The sequence below is a fragment of the Acanthochromis polyacanthus genome, chromosome 19 (assembly GCF_021347895.1).
Source record: "Acanthochromis polyacanthus isolate Apoly-LR-REF ecotype Palm Island chromosome 19, KAUST_Apoly_ChrSc, whole genome shotgun sequence".
Classification (NCBI taxonomy): domain Eukaryota; kingdom Metazoa; phylum Chordata; class Actinopteri; family Pomacentridae; genus Acanthochromis; species Acanthochromis polyacanthus.
Genome location: NC_067131.1, coordinates 7,875,475 through 7,897,212, shown reverse-complemented (window position 1 = coordinate 7,897,212; position 21,738 = coordinate 7,875,475). Strand labels below are relative to the sequence as shown.

The 21,738-nt window shown below is 39.6% G+C and overlaps 1 protein-coding gene across 1 annotated transcript in view; it reads right to left on the bottom strand.

Moving 5' to 3' along the window:
• Window positions 1–21,738, bottom strand: part of cpxm2 (carboxypeptidase X (M14 family), member 2) — a 31,940-nt gene extending 10,202 nt beyond the window's left edge. Inside the window, exons 1-7 of the mRNA XM_022190938.2 lie at window positions 21,064–21,738; window positions 18,265–18,366; window positions 12,786–12,895; window positions 9,791–9,930; window positions 3,220–3,304; window positions 1,443–1,593; window positions 15–103 (exon numbers count right to left, since the gene is read on the bottom strand). Of these exons, the coding sequence (XP_022046630.2) occupies window positions 15–103; window positions 1,443–1,593; window positions 3,220–3,304; window positions 9,791–9,930; window positions 12,786–12,895; window positions 18,265–18,366; window positions 21,064–21,364 (978 nt within the window). The 5' untranslated portion in view covers window positions 21,365–21,738. The remainder of the gene's footprint in view (window positions 1–14; window positions 104–1,442; window positions 1,594–3,219; window positions 3,305–9,790; window positions 9,931–12,785; window positions 12,896–18,264; window positions 18,367–21,063) is intronic.

Genomic DNA, 21,738 nt, shown 5'->3' with positions numbered 1-21,738 from the left:
TCACTGTGACTTACCTGCCTCATTTCTTTGTAGCTGTGATGTTTGAAGTCCAAGTCGTCTGTTGTTATGACTTCATTGCGTCTGTGGTAATAATTATTTGGATCTGCAAGGAATCAAATTGCGTATTGTTACTGATATTCAGAGATTAAAAGAGGTGGATTAGTTGCTTTTATGGACCAATGGAAAGGAATGATCAGTCATACCAGGTGTTTCAAGACTATAAATGCTAAATACATGCACTTTTTTCCCAAGTTAAGTTTAGCTCAGGTGAAAATACAAAGAGCTACACACCAGTTAGCAGCAACATTAAAACCACCTGACAAATATTGTTCAGATTTGAACAGTTCAGTTCAGTTCAATTTTATGTATATAGCTCCAATTCACAACACGTCACCTTATAGTACTTGACATAGTAAGGAGAATACATCGCAAATTTGAACCCAACAATCCCTTTGGTTGCATTTGAGAAAGAAATCAGCGGCAGTGGGAAGAAACTAATAAACCCTCCCTTTAATGAGAAGGAGAAAAAAAATCAGATGGAACCTGGCTTATTTAAGGTGGTGTGGGATAGCAGGAAGAGTTGGGGTGGGTGAGGACAACAGGATAGCAGATGGAGAACAAATAGTACAATATAAGAACAATGAAGGCTTTGGAGATTTGGTTGAGGTCAATGTCTGCAGATCACGGACGTGTGAGGTTCCAGATCGAGTTCTGACCCATGAATGAACAGAAACAGGAGCTCAACTGTCCTGTTGTGTCTGGTACCAGGGCGACAGCAGCAGCAACAGATCCTTCGGGTTTTGTGGGATTGGGGTAGAGTCTCCGTGGATCAGGTTTGTTCTGGCACCTCCTGTAGATGTTCGATTGGTTTGGGATGTGGGGAGTTTGGAGGGTGAAGCAACACCTCATGCTTTTTCAGTGTTTCTTAATCTGTTCTGGAGCAGTTCTTCTGGAGTCTATGATTGTCAGAATCCAAAGCTTCCCAGCAGATCGTTGCATTGTAATGGAGGTAATCAACGTTATACACTTCTCCTGTCAGTGGTTTTAACATTGTTGCGGATTAGTGTATTTTCCTCTCGGCTTTAATGCCATCTAGCCATGCAGAAAGTTTGGGTATTCTGTGCCAAGATTTTGTACAATTTGCTCTTGTGATTCCCACCACAATCCCGAAACAAAGGTAACAACATTTTAATTTAATGATTGCGCCTCTGGCATTCAGCAATTCAGCAGCAACCTGTGATTCCAGAAACTGTGTCCAAGCTATTGTGGCTAATTTCTACAGACCTTGCTGTGCAAACTTTCACTGGGAATATCTTTTTCTGTGGTAAATGTTCCAGGGAAAATTGCTCCAAATCCTCAGCACATAAAACCAAAGCTAGCCCATTTTCATGCGGGGCTAACTTCTGTCTGACATATCTGCTTTGTCCATACAAACCCGTCACCTGGCAAAGGACAGCCAAGGATCTCCACCCTCATACAGATGCTGCCGCTGTGGAACCAAGAACGAGGGTTGACTCGGATGTATCGGGCGATCACAGGGGCTGGGAAGATGTTCCGCACTGGGATTTCCTTCTCCCTGTTTCCACTGAATATCTACTGAGGCAAACACATTGATCTGTATGGTGAATAAACGGTCAAGAACAGATTTTAATTAAATAAACCTCAGTAAATGACAGCTGTGAATGAGAAATGAAGCCAATACAATGCTAACTGCCACCCACTGTTGTCCGTGAAATATTAGGAAGCACAATAAAACCTAATATAAAGTGCAAAATTAACATGTATGATGGACAGAAGACATGGGCATGTTCAAGAAGCTTTACAATATCAAATTCAGCTACAACTTGCACCAGAAAATGAAGAAATTAGAAGCATTTTAGATTGAATTCCACAATGTACAGTGTATTTTTTTAGTGTACTACAAAAAAAAAACAATTCAGGCTTTTATGCATAAGGACATTGGTGCATTGTGAAATATGATTACAAGGGAAGAGAGTTTATCTATCCCTGAGTAAATTCAAATTTCTCATCTCGTGTTGAAAAAAAAAGCTAGTGAGTGACATAGATGGACTAATTTTGCAGGCTCACTGTGGCGTTTGCTGGTGAATTTTGCAGCAGCTTAGACGGTCTTCCGAGGCCTTCTCCCAGTCCCAGAGAACCAACTTAAAAGCAAACACATTCCTTTTAGCTATTAAATAACCAAGCCTATAAAAAGAAACATATGTCTTCTGCCCATCCTCTTTTCCTTCTTGTGTGTAACCCTCCAGTGTTTCCTCCTTATTCCCTAAACGTCGCATCATCTTCCCTTATGCTGTACTTACAAGTATGTATTGGTACAAACTGTATATGTACTCTGCTTGTACAAAAACTACAAATTTGGATTAAGAGCACTGCATGTTGCGAGTTGTAATCATTAACATTGCCAAAAAGATCAGTAAAACACATGCTCAGTCACCTGCACAATGCCATTCAACCTTGATATTACCAGGGGATCATTGCAAATGCTAACACCTACTGTTGCAGTTCCTTTCTCCACCTTTTGGCATTTCTAAAGACCAGCACAGCAGGTTGGCATTTGGCACAAAAGGTGCCTGAGTGGGTGAGAGCTGAGCTTGTATCAGAGACTAAATTGCTGTAGGGGTATCATCTCCCACCAGCCAAGGGAGTGTTCAGTTACACCGAAATATCATTAACTTGGATGGGAACCACAGTAGGGAGCAGTGAGGATATAATTTCCCTCAAAACTATCAACTTAATCAGATTTGCATGCTCATCAATGATATGATTAATAATATTTCACCGTTTTTTCTTCTTCTTTTTTTTTTTTTACAGCCAAATGTATCAGTGAACAGTCTGCTGTGAAGACATTGCTCTGTTTGGGTTCTGTCTATTCAATTACATCAAGAGCCCAAGTATTAAAAGGGCCAAGATGAGATTCCCATCTGCTTGAGGATCGTCATTATTTACTATTGCCACACAGCTCATTAAGCAAGGAAATAAGCAGACATCTAAATCTCCTTGTGTAATTGCTCTCAAGCAGGAATTCATTTTTCTATCTGGTTCCAGTCAACCAGGGATGCACGCAACGAGACTCCTTATGTAGCTAGTTAAAAAGGAGAAAAAAATAATGTCTGAGCTCAAAAGCTTTAGTGGGGTTATAATTGCCAACCTTGTAGATATATGGGAGAGGATTCTAGTTCGAAAAGTCACGATACTCACCAAGTCCTGGGAGCCATTCTTCAGCGTTATCCAGGTGTGACTGTCATTGCTGACCATGACTTTGTATGAGGTCACCCAATCGCTCCTGTCAATATCATAAGAAAATCAAAGGATAAGGAGGGGGAAAGGAATATCCTGTCAGGCTGAACTCAATGCAGATACAACACCAAGGTGACTGTGAAGCAGTCGCTTGGCACACATCCAGATCATTTAAATTCTCAGAGGAACAAATAGCACAGCTGGAGTGGAGGTCAAGGAATTCATACACTGACACCCGAGTGTATTAAACAGGATTTTTATTTTTTATTTTTATTTTAACTCGGCTGAGTTTAGTCTGATCATCACACTGAAGTTCTGTTCTTGACTGACTTCATGTATTCATTTATTGATATGAATCACTGGACAATTAAAAATGTGAGTGATTATTCAGTGTTCTACAACCACCCAAGTGCCACATGACCATGAATTCCAATTGAGGGTAATTTATTCCACCTCTGAAGAATGACAGTAAATGTTAAAGAAGCACACTTACTTGTTGCCTTGCCAAGAGTTAAAAGAAGACTGAAAGGCCTCACATATCTGTATGCTGAATACAAAACTAGAAAGCAAATGCAATCCCTGCTTAGTAGGCCTACTTCAACAAAAGAGAGAGAAAGCTCTTGATTTAAGTCAAACTCAGATTTAAAAAGTGAGTCGAGCAGAATATTGAAAGCTCACTAATTAACATGTTATATCCAATTTGTTTCATCTGTAAAAAGAAAAGACATTAAAAATGAGAAATTATATGGGGAGCGGTGTGTTGTGACTTAGACTTGGCTGCCTGGAAACTTCACTGTGATGACCAGAGTTATTTAATTCTTGGCAATTGAGGAGATAATTTCTGGAAAGATCTAAACTAAACAAAAAAGATAGTTGATAAAGTTTCAACCAGGTTATGTCAAAGGACTGGACAGTGCTGGGTAGGTGCGCAGGAGCCTCAAAAACCACCAAGGGCCCCAAATGCCTCAGATTAACTAGGTTCTACTGTTTTATTTTTGTATTCCAATCAATGATCAATAAAGGTAAAGTATTTAATATTGTAGCTCGTAGTTATGCCTTGTGTTTTAACAACTGTACTATGTTTTAGTTGTTTGAATCTACATTCACAACTTTTCCAGACATCACTTGTATCTATTTATCTCTTTAAAGAATGGCAGTCTATTAATGTGCCCTTGAAACTAGCTTAAAGAGTTCAGTCCGTCACAGTAAACACTGTGCTGTCTTTCAAAACAGTCCTAAACTACATCAACATGCAACAGCTGCCACTGAAAACACTCCAGTGATAATCTCTTTTATATGGGCGCTACATTCCATAGTATGTCTGTGTAGATGTTCAGGCATCCAGGTTGTAACAATCCTAAAAGCTTCAGGAAGAGGCAAATGGGGATGCCATCTATGTTACACTGAAACAGCGGTCTCTAAACAGAGGACACCACTTACCAGGTACCTATAATGCAGTCTTGAAATCAAGCTCAAGATTTACTTACATTAACACCTCACTACTGACCTGGCAGTTTTAGAACCACTCTTTAACAGAACACTAGTCATATGATTTTAGCGATGACTATATGTATCTGGGACTCCCTATTAGTCATTTAAAACTGAAGAAGCCTCTTGAATGAAAGGCAGAACATTTTGAAGACCCCCAAAACAGAAGTTTCCTTCTATTGGAGCTCTTAGGGTTATTTTCCATAATTATAATCTACCGTAATGAGGATGGATGTCAACAGTAATGTAGCGCAAATGTTGTTACACTTAAAATACTGAAAAATCAACGAGAGGTTTTTTTATTATTTGGAAATGAATTCAAACTAAAATAAGAAAAGAAAGGGTACAGAATGAATTACGGGTATAACGGTGAATGACAGTAAGGAGCTAAAACCTGCAAAGACTCAAGCCAGCTGCTTAGAAGTGTTTCATGAAGAACACAGAGAGGTGAAGCATCACTCAGTACTATGCTTTTAGTGCATGCCTATTAAGAGAATTCACTGATGACTTAATATCCCATCATCCCAGACAGAGTTCTACCCAAAGTGTTCAGTATGTAGGTTGGCAGTGAATCCCATGCTTCTGGATAAAGACATCAGTGCTGAGCTGGTCCAGCCTGGTAAGAATTCCCAGTTCTGCTAATTAAAGCACTGTTATAGACAGAAGCTCCTGAGCTGGCACCACAGACAGTTACATGCCCTACAGAGCTAATTGCGGAGAAACTCTGTCTCAGGCATCGGTGTCTTCGGCGCCTTTAGATCACGGCGGCCTTGAAGGAAAATTACAAACACAGCCTGATAAAGTATCTCCCCGTGCTCTCTAACTACGCTGCAGTTTCCAGAAGTCTGTGTCACCCTTTCCAATTACGAAGCACAAAGGCCAAAAGTTCTCAAATATTATTATGGAGTAAAGTCAGTGAAGGTAGATGGTTAGGGAAATCATGAGGAGAAGCAGTTTGTCTTTATAGTGAGCAGAGGAGCCTCTCTTCTGCTCAGTTTATCACTTTGTTGCTGTCAAAATTCCTCTTAAAGTCATTCTAAAAACAAAAAGGTAAAGGTTTTATAGACTTAATAGATTAGAAAGAAGCCAGGCTGCATTGCCAGAATTGCCCATACCTTTATTTTCATTTTTAAAATATTTTTATTTACACTTGTTGACACTATGGCTTTGTTTTTGCTGTTTATAAGTCAACTATAAGTGTTCATCTTTTTATTATATTACAGTAGAATTTTCTAATTTGCAAATCAGGAATTTAACTAACATGTTTGAAAGGTGCTACACGAATAAAATGAATTGTGGAATTTACCAATTAATTAAAATTTTTATTTAGAGACAGTTACATAGCATTTCATCAAACTAATTTAGAAGAAATATATTAACATTTGCAGTAGCAGATGTATTGTAGTTCAATAACCTTTAAATAATGATTAACTAACACGTATAACTGTAGTATTTCAACTTAAATAATTAAGAAACTCATTTAATGACTTTTTTTGTTCTTTGAAATCCTTCAAGTCTATCTGCTGGACAGATTTTTCCCTTTTTCCAACATCAGCCAAATGGATTTGGCATAACCTGACCTTTAAGTTGCTCATCTTAATGGATAATCACTGATTTCTTAAAGCAAAAGGAAAGCTAACAAATCTATTTATAACAGCTTATAAATCATTTATAAAGTGTTCTTTGCTCAAAATGTTCTCCTAAAGCCATTACCAAAATCCAATTTAGGCCAAAAGCCCAAAGTTAGAAGACCTTTATTATTTTGCTGCCTGACACAATAAGAACTAACAGTCCAGTCTAACATAATGGAACACCCAGCTTTGGTAAAATAAATCAAAGTGATATTGTTAGGTACCTTTATCCATCGCAAAGCACACTTCTTCCTTTTGTAGGTCAAGGACATTTCTCAAGAGCTTGTGGAATCAGATGTGCAGACCTATTACAATTTAAGTGTTCTGCGTGCATGTGGGTTTGTCACAAATGCAAAAAACAGATTCAAAACTGGGTAAACTCGGCCCAAGGGTGGAATATTATTTTGTCTTCAGTCAAAAACTGTCAGGTCACCACTAAATGTTAGTGGCTTTAGGACTCCAAGTTGTCTGCACACCTCATTCTCATGCAGTTATTTTTATTTGGCACAAATGTGCACCTGGACTCAACCAACAGATTCAGCTGACCTCACATAAGTCATTTCTGGCCACAATTCAAGAATTCATATGCTAACAGTCATACATTTTTACAGTGTCTATTAGTATACTTTTAGATTGTGTGATAACATTTTATACCCTAAAGGTCCAAATTTAAATTCACTGTGGCGTCATAATTATCTGCAAAAATAGTTTTCTTGCCAATATTCAACACCATAACTCAGATTGTGAAAATATTTGTTGCATTTGATCAGACACTCAATTGGTGACCATGTTTTTTTTATGAGTCTGGACAGACATGACTGCAATACAACAACATTGTAAATCTAGTTTTCTACTACTGTTGGCTCATTTACATGCACCCGGTCGGTTATTTTGAGCCACTTACAAGCTATTTCGACCTTGATATGAAATGTGTTGTTACTTATTTTTAATATGTGTGCAATTGCAGTTTTTAATATCGCATTCACACTGACATTTGTTTCAGTTTTGAGGTCACACTTGAGCTTATTATGTCAGTCCTATGACCCAACCGGGCCCGTTGCAGGTGCTACTCTACAATTACACATCATTAGATATGTTTTAACATGATGGTAAATATAGTATACATTGTTGCTCAGTAATTAGGGCAATGGTTTCTAAATTTAGAGTACATGTTTTGAAAAAATGTGTTGATGCAGATTAATATGTTGCTGAGATGAGGAGAGGCGGTGGGAGTTAACATAGCAGCTCCTTGTATTTGTAAGTTTGATGATACTATCATTTTAAACCGCTTTTACCAGCAAACATTGTTGTTCAGTTTAATTAAATGTATACAGTTTGAAAATGAACCCCTGCTTCTTAAATCTCTCCATGTCCCTCTTCATCTGAGTGCGATGGACAAGCTTACAGTGCAGCAAAATCTCTTTTCTCCAGTGTTATTTTCATAATGCGCTGACCTTTCGAGAGATATGAAAGAATGAGGCTGCACTCCAATCAATCAAATTCATAAATCCTTAATCCCACAGTGAAGGGATCAGAGAAGACTTGTGAAAAGGGCAAACACCAGTGAAGGGTTCAGCGCCATGTGGACAAGATTGAAAAGCTTGTTTTGTTTATGTTTGTGAAGTCAAATTTTCCAGATAGGTTTAAGGGAAAAATCCAAGAGGCTCTTCGAGTCCTGGCGTAGTTTCTGCTGTCTGTCTAGTTTCAGTTTTGTTTCCTCAGAGTCATATTGAAACTTGTGCCATGTGCAATTTGACTTCTGGCTAGTTACCGTGTTTGGGTCATGTCTGCGGCATGGCTCCACGGATGGCAAAACTGAGCTCCATCATTTTGGTCTAAACTGACTGTTTTGGCAAATATTTGTTGGATTTGGATTGCAGTTTGTACAGACCTTCATGGCCACCAAGGATGAATCCTGCCGACTCCAGTGATCCCTTAAAATTTCCTCCACCAGTCTGATTATTTGGAGTTTTGAGTGAAAAGTCTCAACAACTAATATGAAATTTGGTGCATACAATCATGTAAAATCAACTATGCTAGGTGTTTAGTAACAATTAGCACATTTTAACTTTCTATGAAAATACGTCAGATCAGTTTTGGCAGTTTTGGATCCATTTAAGATTTTTGTTTATACCCAAAGTACACGTTATGTCCAGCTGAACAAAACACAGTAGATACTTTAAATGTAGTCTTTTGACAGACGAAGATCTATTTTTGAGTCCCTGAATTAATTTTAAGGTTAGATTGGTTTGAATTAGTTGGACAGTTGTTTTTTAGTTGTGGAGATGCTGACAGTAAACGTATTAGTTGTTGAGCAACGTTTTAGAGCATGTTAAAGCATTTTTAGAATTTAAAATAATGCTCCCATAAGGTTAAAAGTTAAAATTTAACATTCAGTGGATGTTTTAGATTATGTCACATGGTAACAAAGGAAAAATGTTCTCAATTCAAAATTCTAAAAAGTTCTTGTATTGTGAAACATAAATAAGAACATTCTGAGGATGTTTTGGGGATGTGGTTGAGGTAACACATCATGTTCTTCCATAAAACATTCTTGCAATGTTACATGATGATAACAGAAAAACGTTCTTAATGCAACATTTAGAAAACATTTAAAGAATAGAGAATAATGATGTTTTCAAGTTATCACCAAACATTTTGAGAATGTGTTAAGAGAATATTATCCTACCTTTAAAAAGGACATTCAAGAGACTATAAAAGCTAAAATTCCTGCTGGAAACATTACTAGAACTTGGCAGAACCTTATTTGAACATTTTTATTAGAGGAAGGAATTTCCATCTGGGTCAGCGTATTGTTATTGTGAGCTACTTAGCAGTTCTACAGACCCACTGGCAGAGTTGTCAGATTCTTGTTTTTGTAAAAGCTACTTGTTGCCAGCTTGTGCTTGAAATTAACTGCTGATTTAAAACTAATTAAGCCAGAGAAAAGACAGGTGTAAAGCAAAAAAACTGCTTTAAATGTATTTGCTTGTGGAGACTTTAATTTTCCTTACAAATTCTAGGTAATTAGCGGGACTCAAAGCATTAAAGAAGCTGCTTTTATCTATCTCTTTATGGATTTGATGATGGGATTTACACTAAGCTGAGTGATTAACGCAACAAGTAGTAGCTACATTGACCAGCTTCTACACAGCAAAAAAAAAACAAAAAAAAACAGCTGTCTATCAAATGTGCTTAATGAAATAGCTCCTTGGAGACTGCTTTTTATTCAGCCAAAACTGTCCACAAGCATATGAAACAAGCCTCCAAGAAGACACCACCAGCACCAAATGGCACAAAGCCAATCCCCCACCAGAAATCAGCCTTTAAAGTTAGCTCGGGCGAGAAAATCCTCATTCTCGCCGCGCAACCATCTGCATCTCCCCATGCACGTCTGCAGGGTTTCTACTCACGACCAGAGGGAGCTCCTGCCTTGTGTGATGACCCCGGTGAACTTTGTCAGCCTCCTGGCATCCACCTCAAACCACTGCAGCGGGTCGTCTCTCCCGGCACACCAGGCCCCGTCGTAGAGGTCATCTTCATAAATGCCAGCCTGCAGGCCAGAAATAGCAGCATTTTACTGCATAAGTACACACTGACATGCATATATGGCCTCTGTATGGTGCAGGGAACTGACTGGTGGAATTGTTTTTTATTGTATATTCTATTTAAGTGATGGCACTGGAGAGATATGCAAAAATCAGCAAGACTGAGCTGTTTAAATCTGATCTCCTGGCAATCTCAAACATGCTGTCATGATAAGAATCGGCTCAGCTTGATAAACGTGTCTTTTGACATGATAAGACAGCATATCGGCTGTAAATTTTCTAATACAGGTACAGGCTACATTAATCAAACTACACAGGATTCTGCCCCTTTCAAGGAAGGAACAGGAGCAAAAGGAAGCCAGTGAATTTGAGAAATGAGCACCATCTGCGCTTCTTTCCAAATTCCAGCATTTCTGAATTTCAGTGTAATGTGAGGAAGCGGTTCCTTGACAGCTGAAAATGTTGAACTAATTATAATGTAATAAATGCCACTGTATAAAGCTTGTACTGTACCAGCTGACACTCTTGGCTCAGCGAAAGATGTGTGAAGAGTCACACTCATATGCTGACAGGCCGCACTGTTTATCTTCCTCATCCCACCTCAAACAGTATGACATACTGTACTATACATGCCGAGTGCTTAATCTCACCTCCTCTTTATCATAACTGTCAAGCGCCGCTCTTATTATGCGTTTTTACACAGAACAGCTCATCGTTTAAACACAGGAAACTGACTCGACACGTCTGCATTTACATATCCTCACCTCAAAGATGAGTAAAAGGTCATCATGTGAGTTAAACAAGCTGAGAGGCTGATCCGATTTTCCCTAAAAAAATATGTTCATGTGAAAAGAATTTGAAGATGTCTAAATTCTACTCACATGCCGCTATAGGAGAAACGTGTTGCGGTCATAAATTGTTCAGCCGCTTTGAATCCTGCTTCATGCGTTTCTGGGTTTTTGTTCAATGATGGATGGGGTTTGCGAACACTTACCTGCCAAGATGGTCATGTTTTCTGTCCAATTTATCTGTCGGCTAACGGGGGGTCTCCTTGTCAAGGCATTGAAAAGAAAAATGGAAGAAGTTCTGGCTGAGGAGTTCACTCCAATCCAGATCCAAACCCTGGGATGTTTCATAAACTATTTGTTTGAATGGAAAAAAATCTGGCCTTGTATCCCATTATTGTCTGTCACTGCAATGTTCTTCCATCTTGAATCATCAGAGGCCATAAACTATGCATATATAAAGAGATAAAACTAAACAGCCTACTGACCCACTTCCAATGCATTTTTGAGGCGGTGTTCGATCGACAATATCTCAGGAACGATTAAAGTTAAAAGTCTGAAATTTTCACTTTTATTTTTCATCATGTCATTGATTCAGAATCTGCAATCCTGGAACAAGTCGATCAAATTGTGTCTGATGGGTGAGTTATTATATGAAAAAAATGAAGCTGTAATACCAAGTCCCATTTTTGAGCACACTGTAATTAAAAAAAGCAAAAAGCAGAAGTCAGCTAGTGACATTTCCTGAACCATATGTAGCTGCATGCCACAAAAATACAAAAGAAAGCATATAAAATGTTTTATAATATGAAATTATTGGTCGTAAAAATGGGGGGGAAAGCTATTTTTGTTGAACTTTCATAAATGATTGTGCAGGTATGACAAAAACAAAAAAGCCTAATGCAAGAAAAACAGGGCTCTGGAGCTTTAAAGTGGTTGAAAGTGGGTTGATAGACAATTTCTTTTAAAAATAAAAAAATATCCTAGAAAATACTTGATTAAATAGTCACTAAAGTTTGCCAGATGCCACTTTAAATATTCATTGTTTATGAATAAAAAAAGTTTCAAGCAAATCAGATAGTCAAGCAGAAAGAGTTCTAGAAGTTGGATAATTTAAGATTAGAAGGATGAGGATAAACTTTATTGATCCCAGACTGGGGAAAGTTCTCCGTTTTATATTATATTCTTTCTTGCATGATAGGGACACAGTTTTGAAATATTTCTGCTGAGATTTTTGCTAATCTATTGTCTATGTGTTACCTGTGTTCTTTCTAGTGTTTCAGTTGTTTAGGTTTTCCAGCATTTTCAGTTGTTTGTTACTATCGGACCACTGTTAAATTCATTCCAGTGCTGTTGGTGTCTGTAATTTAAACAAACAATAGCCACTATAAAAGTGAAAATAAACCAAGGTTGCTGGACTCAGGTTTGATTTAACAGGCAGCATCTGCCTCCTCTGTGCTTCTCCTGTTTCTTCTGACACTATCTCTGGTGCACACACACCAAACAACAAAACAAAGGATTTTGTTGTTTGGTGTGCCTTTCCGTCTTGAGCAAATTAAGAGCATGTGTTGTGTGTTTCATTAATTGTGCAGTTGGATTTGGAGCGGCGCAGCTTGCAGAAGGTTTGTTGCAGCCTGTATGCAGGCTGATACCCTCAAAGAGCAGCTTGCACTAACAGGAAATACCTCTTCTCCCAGATGCCAGTCCTTTTTATTAGATCTGGGGATATGCCCCTGATTTGATGGCGACACTATTAGTTTCTCTGTTTAGTTGGCTTCGGAGTATTAAAATATGCTGTGAGCTGAAACGGAGTAATAATGTCATCTACCTTTAACGGAGCAGCAGCCAGCTATCACTGCCAACAACTCTTCACGAAGCTTAAATATGAACTTAAACTGCTCCTGAAATTAAAAAGATACTATCTCCCCATCATATTTCTATTAAACTGTGGCTTTATGGAGTAAAAAATGCCTAGAAGACAGTTAAAGATGAGATAGCCCAGGGTACAGTGCAAGCTCCAACGTTTCTGGTAAGCTTTCAGGGAGCTACGCCAACACTTTACATTCTCGTCTTACCTGAATGTTAAGGCGACCTCTGTGTGCACCGAGGCCGTAGCGTTTCGTAGATGAAGCATGGAGCTGGAAATCATCAATCTTCAGTGTCTCCAGTCCCATGGGAGGGCATTCTAGGTAACGAGAATCACAAATTGGCTTGTGATGGTAATGTTATGTGTTGCATTGCTCCGGGAGAGTGGCTTTCTGCACAGGATGCTTCAGCTCCTTGGTCAGGGGCCATGCATTTGGTAATAGCTTGACTCAACAGTAATGAGCAATCGAGACTTTGCACAGCGAGCTGCAACGTGTGAAGCAAGAGGACAGCACTCTGCATTTGTACCCGAGAAGATCTAATAATAGCTGCTCCACAGAGAAAACCCAATATTGTAGACACATGTAGTTAACTGTGAACACTTTTTTGTTCTAGTAATGTGAAATGGCAAATTAAAAGCAGAGCGTGACGATTGCGTTTCTTCCTCAACACGGAAACTGTTTCATCAAGAAAGTCTCCTCTGCAGCTAATTTGATCACCTTTTAATACTTCAAGCTTGAAAGGGACTAATAAAAACAAGTTGTTATGCATTATGTCGTGCAAACAGCTCCATTAGTCAAAATCTGGGGAAACAAACCACAAAAGGTGAGCCTATTAAAATGTACTTTACCACTGTGATGGTGGCTTTGATGTTTAAAGCGCTGTGGATTTTTAAAATGTGCCAAAGCTTCATGGTTGATTAATGACTGCACGCTATGAATGCTTGCTTTTTGTAATTTTGCATTGCACGCCTATCAGAGTCATCTACCTGCACCCTGAATACATGATTAAATAGTGGAAATGACTGTAGCGATATCATTATCCTAAAAGGAAGAAAATGGGAAATTGCCGCAGCCGTGTCTATTAACCTGTCAAGCACGTTTCAAGGTAAAAGAGATGTAGAATGCGATCAAAGGAAGACCTGCCAGTGTCAGAAAGGTCTTTTAGAGATGCGTGTTACATAACAGACTTTACAGATGATGACTTAGATTGTTATAGATGTTTTTGAGAAGCAACAAGCTGTAGAATCAGAGAATAGTCTATTGTCACAATGATTTGACTTCAAATGGATGCTCAGTCATTTATGTACACTGGGCTGTTGTTATTCTAGTAGTCCGATCAGTAGATATTAAATATGATGACAAACAATTACAAATCGTGCAACAATAGCCTGCATTTAAAAAGCACTTTTATAAAGTTGGGAGACGCATAAGTCCTGATACATCCTGACTTTTAGTATCTAGAATGGGTCAATCCCCAAAATACTGGATCGTACATTTCCCACAATTCAACATGATAATCTCAACAGCCACAGTTCAAAATGTAAACTGACATTTATCATCAAGTTTGGTTTCTCAGCCTTTCTACACAGCCAAGGCAGACAATAAGAGATTGTTTTCTCAGAATGAGTAGTGACCCTTACGACTAGTGAAATGTACATAAGTGTGAAGTTACCCTCATAAATCGGCGACAGCTACAGCTTTGTGTGAACTTGATGTCGTCTTTTCTGCGTGTTGAATAGCTCCATAAATATATGACATCCACATTAACAGACTGGTATTTCTGTTTTGCTGCTTTCCACTACAGTGCAGCATTTTAGGAGCCCTAGAACATAGACTTGTGGAAACTCTGCTGGCTCCGTTTTCATTAGATAACTCCAACCAGATACTAAGAATGTAGCAAGCACCCATGTTTGCATCTTGATTGTGTCTTAACTGTCACTATGTGTCGTTCCCTGATTCGTCAGGCTCGTATTACATTAATATTTTCTGCAAGAAAAGATGAAGAGAGATATGAGCCATGACTACAAACCGTGAAGTCAACACGGGGTATGAAATTAAAGATGTCGTTGACCTTGCTGTCAGTGCTAGCAGCTGTTGTGCACTTCAGGAAATCAACTTTTCACTATTGCACTTCTACAGCCAAGCAACAACCTCCCTGCTTCTTGTTTATTCTGGCACACGTCTACAGTTATTTTCGGGCACGTTACTATACACGGAGATTGAAATCCTATTAGTGGTGATGTAGCTTTGGTCAAGCAGAAAAGCTACAATGGGATTCGTATTTGTCTTAACATGGAACATTTCATTTAATTACAGTTTTTTCAGTCTTTCTGGAGGAGTTTGCTTCCAAATGAAAGCAAATATGGAGTAGTGGAGCAAAAAATAAAACCGATCACAGAAATAATCAGAACTGGAAGGCACAGAGTCACTTTACCCGCTTACTGATCACTTTTAGAGCAAAAGTTCGAGCCAAAATCACAAATTCTGCATAAGAGGATTGTGCTATTCTTGTTAAAGCTCAGATCAAAGCACACAAATAATCTCCCATAAGATATTTACTAGCAGTACCAATAATCCCAATTAGCAGCCATCAACATGAATAATCAAGCTGAAATGGACTCCATCAACTTTCCAGTAATACCCGGTCATGCTCCAGCAATGGTCTGGCAAGAAAACAGTCGTATTCCAGACACTTTATTTTAGAAAAGCACACACAAATCACGTTATTCAAAAAACAAAGCTGCATATCACTACAAACACTTTCATTTGCTGCTGGAGGGAGTTTGCAGTTCATGTGAACAAATGCCTGTATTTAAGTGGTTGCAGAAGCCGAGATGCTGTCCGCTAAACAGAGCTCTTTGTGTGAGATTGGCTCATCTTTTTACACTACAGTGGATATCGTCCAGTGAAGGGCCAAATGGGCTAATCAGAGTTGACGTGTGAAGTCTCTGCTGCCCAGCGGCTCTTTGGGTCAGATCAAGTTGTTTGCAGACTTCCCTGGACCTCAGCAATGGAAGTTCAGAGCAAGAATTTCCGATTGGGCACCGGTCTGTTTGTACATGCAGCATATGTTGCACATGTCGCTGTCACACGGCCAGGGCAGCCTTTGCAAACAAAGTAAAAAATGGAATTCTCCTGAAGAATACTGTGGATCTGGACTTGCTTGTACTGAATGCATGCATCTGAATGTTGGACACAAAGCCCTGCAGTGAAGCCTATATTTTTTTTCAGAAAGGAACTTGGCTTTACGTACCTTCCGGATATGTATGAGACAATGAAGATCATCAATCACATAGATTTTTAGAGAAACCACAGACAGAAGAGATCAGCATCCAAATCCACACATGTGTAAGACAATTTATGATTGGTGCATAAAGCTAACATAGCTTGAAACCAAATTAATTCCTGCTGTAAAACTGAAGCGTAAAAGTTGATTAACAAGCCAGCGGCGAAACCACCGGTAAGACCAGTTAGTGTCGTATGCACAGTAACTTTATACAGCAATAAAACATGTGTTGCTGTACTTGTGACCTGGGTTCCTATATTTACAGTCTCTAGGCCTGCTGGCTTTCTGAATATAACGATCACAACATATTAGGGACAACTGGAGCCCTCAAAGAAGCCCAAAGGACCAAAGAAAAAGTAGATGGGTGCTTGCCATGTTACAAAAGCCCTTATCACCATCTGCATGCAATCCTTCACAAGAAGGACCCACACAGGAACACACCATCTGGTTTCAACACTAGAGTGCAATAGAAATGACAAAACACACAGTCGAGTCCTCATCTGTTGCTATCTAGGCCACTTGCCACGATGCTGCTGAGGCCCATAACCAATTCTGGAATGGAAGTTTAGTCCTGAGCTCTCATTTCACATCTGGTGGTACAATATTGAAATACTTTAGGTGTGTGATTTATTCATATTTTGATGTTTATGGACGGTAGGCTTTAAAGGGCTTCCAAAGAATCTTTGACCATTTTTTACACTGATTTTTTTTTTTAAGGGAAACACTCTGAGCCCTGTAACAATAATTTAAACAGAAGCCGTGTTCTGTTCACTTTAAATATCATAGTGAGACTATTTCACATTGATATAACAGCAGTAAAAGCCACAAAGTTCACCTGTAAAGATGTCATATTTAATTTTCCTAAATTTATGAATATTCTCCAAAGTGATTAGAACTATTTCTCATTTTATTTTACTCATAAAACCATTAAAATATTCATCTTAGACAAGCACATAAGGCTTAAAATCAGCAAACTACCCGTAGAAAGTTTTAAACTTTAGCATAAGCAGCTGTCGATCAAGTAATGTTTAATTGTTTAAAGGTGTGTTTTAATGGTTGAGAGTGAGCTTTTTTAGTTATTAAAAGAAGCTATTTCTTCTTTCAAAAGAGAAACTGTAAAAGAAAATTCATTTAACATCTAGTTGTGACAGATTCTACCCTAAATCATCGACAGCTGCACTTTAAAAGCCTCCTTACAATCCTTAATACAGTTTTTCCCTTTCATTAGTCTAGTTTTGAAGAGATATAGTATTCTGTTAAAGCCAGAGTCTGCAGCTTAAAAGTGCAAATATGATGAATTATTATATCTAAAACATCTTCTTTCAATAATGTCTCATTTATCTGGTGGGAATAATGAATAAGCTGTTCAAACTTGCACCGATTGAAGCTTTGGAAATCCCTGTTGGTCTTAGATCTACTGTTCAATGAATTCCCAGTTGTTTTTGTGCATGAGGCAGGAAATCGTGTTCTGCTCAACGTCCAGCAACAGCCAAATAATTAACACTTTGGAGGAGGTGCAATTAGCAAGCCTGAGCATCAGAGCTCTTCATCTGTAGAAAGTTTGTGTTTTTACATTGCCGATGCCCTGACAGTATGGCAAATTCAGAAAATAGGCTGTTGTTGAGTCAGTTTCAGCCATGAAAACATGATTTTGGAACCCTGAGCCTTTCACATCTTGACTGTGTGAGCCATGTCAGGCGTGTCGGCATCCAGTTCCCATTTTCCTACATGCAAGAATAACCAACTCTCTGCTCTTGTTCCCCCGGTGCCAAATTAAAAATTTGCAGCCTTTCTGTCTGTCTCGCTGAGTTCCTTACAATAGCACCGACATAAACACATAAATTCACAGCTGGCCGATGCAGCCGCTCTTAATCTCCCAGCGTTATTAAATACAGCCTCTCATAATGCTAGAAAATGTCGTACACCGTGTAAATAAGTCTAACAAGGGCTATATCAGTCTGTTCCTAGTTGTGGAAAGTCTGAGGTGAAAGCTTTGCGTTGAATCATGCTTTGAGCAGAGCGAGTTTAATCTATCATTTGACATGCCAGGAAGGCTACTGGGGCATCCGGACTTCAGTTTAGAAAATATACTGTAATCCATGGAAACCAAACACAATGTTTCATAGGCAAAGAGGACATCGGTGCCTCTGTGGCTCGACTCCACTTCTGAGAGCATCACCTCCTACTGCCAGACCTTTCCTCTGAGGGAAAATATGCTTTCTGAAAACTCTTTGCCTTTTCCAAAATATTTGTCATCTCTGAGAGAGTTTGGTTCTTTTTTCCCATCATAACAGCTCCTGTGGAAGTGGAGAAACGATCCGTGCACGTCGGAGAAAAGATGAATTTTTATGAGGTCATGAATTTCCCATAACAAGTGAGTGTCACTGGTTTTTCACTCACCGTCTTTAATGGAGTTGTAATGTCCGTCGCCTTCGGAGATGCTGTTTGGGTTTGTCAGCGGGCTCTTCTTGTTCTTCTCTGCCTTTTTGTTGACTGTTTTCACTAGGAAAAGAAAAACATTAAGACAGAGCAATACATGTATACATTTCTTCTTAAAATGGAACCATAAAAGGTTGAATCTCATTTTAAATTGCTGATTCATCGCTGCCAGGATAGAGAGGGACAGCAATAGTGGTGACAAAAGAAAGAAAAAGCAACCTTAGTGGGATTCAGTCCTACACATATGGATGGATTCAAGATTGGGGACTGAACCAAGAGATAATTTCTGGGCACAGGATTTGACAACCTTTAACTCTTGTGCTCCTCACATTCAGTGAAGCTCTCATTCACATTAGCTCGATAATTTGCACCCTCGTTTAAAAGATTGAAGGGATTTAATAGATTCATACAGTGATCACACATAAGAGATAACTGCCTCAAGGCCCCAATCAATCACAGAAATACCCAGCATGAGAGGCAGGATGGGGGGGCAGGGGAGTCACATTCCAGGGACTGAAGATGGAAGTGAGGCGCTTTTTATTTGACTGGGTTTCAGGTCAGGAAAGGCCCCACATGACAACAACCCGTCTTCACATCTGAAAGTCTTTATCGTGGTTCTGGGGGCAGGTTGAATCCTCCACGAGGCTTTGAGCTGCACATGTGGCTCAGCGCAGCAGATTTAGAGAAGCACCGACATATGGTCACCAAGACGCCGGCGTGGTGCAGCAGAGCCATAGTGATCAGCAGCTGAGCAAAGCACAGCAGGAAGAATACATCGAGCTAGAGTAAACACATTCAAATTCCTTTTTATGTAAAACACTTTTAAACTTTTAAGGCATGGCTGCTTCTCCCTGTGTTGTTTGAAAAAGAGTTTCACCCTCAATTTCACTTTCGGAAAGTACAAGATTTTTCATCGTGTACGTACATGAACCGCTGAACCCAAAATTGTCTTTTCAGATCAGACAAAAAAAATTCTCCTCCATATATACTAAACAATTTCTCTGTCCTCCTTCCTCCTTTAAAGCTCTCTAGGTAGTGGAAATATTAATCATATCACCAAGCTGAATCAAAACAACCTAATCAAATTTGTCCAAATCATAAAAAACTGCTCTTAAAGCTTCTCTTATGGTATTTTTAGCCACTTGGCAGCAGTGGTGGAAGCTGTAAATACACCTTGCATATGTTTATTGTGCATTTCCATTCAGCAGGCAGCACTCCTGCAGGAAATCTGTGGTGTTGTTGCTGCACCTTGTTCGCCTATAGTTTCTTTGTATTTCTGCCCCACTGCACTGGAAACATTGCGTGGACTCAATTTTTCTTTTCTTTTTCTTCTGAAAACATTAGCAGAAAGACCTAAAACGGCAAGTTCAACTGTATTTTTTTGTGTGTGTCACTCTGAGTATGCAGTTTCTAATTCAATTTAGTTATTTTATCCACTGTTAGTATCATAAAAGGCATCAATGCAGCTGTAAGTTCAGCATTTTAATTCATTTATTTAAGGGACAGTAAGAGTCTCCACATTTAACATCAACTTAGCTGCTGTAAATAATTTTATTTAAAAATCTTTGCAGTCAGTGTTCATGCTCCCGTTACACTCAACAACACAAAACAAGAGATATTGTTAACATGAAAAATGCAGCTAACACAAACAGCACAAATCAAATGGAGGCAGTGACTTATGCATGTTACGTGTGTGATCATCCTCCACCTGCAGCAGGTATCTGCTGCAACACGTGCAGCCACATACCTAAAACATGAGGTCACTGTCTGCACAGCTGCTCTACATTATCTGCCACCAGCCAATAGGAAGCCCTAGTGCCCCTTACTATCCTCCAATCACCTGGCTGCATTTCAAACATACCTTCCAAACCTGCTATTGCATAAGCCGTGACTCCTGTAGTAGGTCTGAGCTGTACGTTTCTACACGGACCACAAGCGTGGATCTCACATGTGCTCTGGCACCTCCACATAACGCCGCCCTGACCTCTGCTGCACACGGAGCTTTTAATTCTGGGCTCTGAACTATGCATGCTGGGGAGTAAGGAGGAGGAGAACTACCTCACAAGGTCGTTGTTGTTGTGTGTTTTTTTCTCTTCACATCCATCACCTTGTGAATTGAATTCAGCTGCTCCTTTAGAGTCAAGGAGCCTGTGAAGGTTCAATTGGATGCCTCAGATTTTCCATTTTCGTGAATCAAACAGTGTCTGTGGCACATTTGTTAAGAAAAAGTAATGAAACAGCTGCTGTGTAAGCAATATTGTGCTGCAATTTATTTTAAAAATCATTTGTTTTTCACTTCACAACAAACCACTAATGCAAAAAGCCTCTTAAACAGGTGTTTTTTAATGTAATGCTTCTTTTTTTCTCATTTAAAAACAGAATATAACTCTTCCATCCATGCAGCTGTCATGTTAAATGTATTGAAAACACAAGAATATGAAAATGATCCGCCATGCACTGTCATCTCATGGGAATAAAGGTTCATAAATTTACTTCACTCAAAAGTTTCAGCAGAACTTTAGTTTTCTCTTCTGAAATGTTGCAGCCACACAAACCCCTACTGTCAGCTTGAGTCTGTAACATTTCAAAAGTCAGTATTGCTGACTGATTGACCTATTAAATGCTAAGACGCTTTTGTGGAGGCTTTCTAGATCAAGCTGTTCTGCTGTATATACAACACAGCTTGAATCTGAAATGTTTTGTTAAAAAAAAAGCAACATTTTCTCAAGTTGTCCCTCAAAGACATGGCAATGCTTTTACCTGATTTTGCATCAGCTGTGGGTTTATCTGTCTGCTTGCTGCTGCCAGCTGCCTTTCCCTTTGGTATTTTCTTGGCAGGGTTTTGCCTAGAGTGTTCATGCCTGTCAGGTATCGAGGCCACGGGCTTCTCCAGAAACTGCACCTGGTTGTATTGCTCTCTAGTCAGCAGCTCCTGCATGTAGTAATCCTCATCCTCGGTGACTGAGCCATAGCTGAGGTGTGCAAACCCCACGAGGAGTCCCAGCAGAGCCAGGGGGGTGAGGAGGCTGAGGCGGTGGCTTGTCATGACCTGGGGGATCATCTCCAGCTCAGAGTCCCGATGCCGTCTCCAGAGGAGCCTGCTGCTGCTGCCGGGCTGTGTCCCATCAACTGCTCGCCTTCCTCTCCCTCCCCACTCCAATACAAAGAGTTCACAAAGTTCTCGGAGCACTCCAAGTCACTGACGAAAGCAGCGGAGCCAGAGGGTCCACGGACGCCTCAGCCTGGGAAAAATGCAGTGAGGGAGGGAGAAGCACAGAGAGCAGGAGATGAGGGAGCAGAGAGGGAAGAGGCAGGGAGGTAGACGGAGCAGTCGTCTCCTTCAGATGCTGGCAGGTGACTCAAAAAGAAATCTTTGACTCGAACCAGTCCAGGGTGCTGACACACTGCCGAGTCACTTTATTGGTCTGGGTGGAA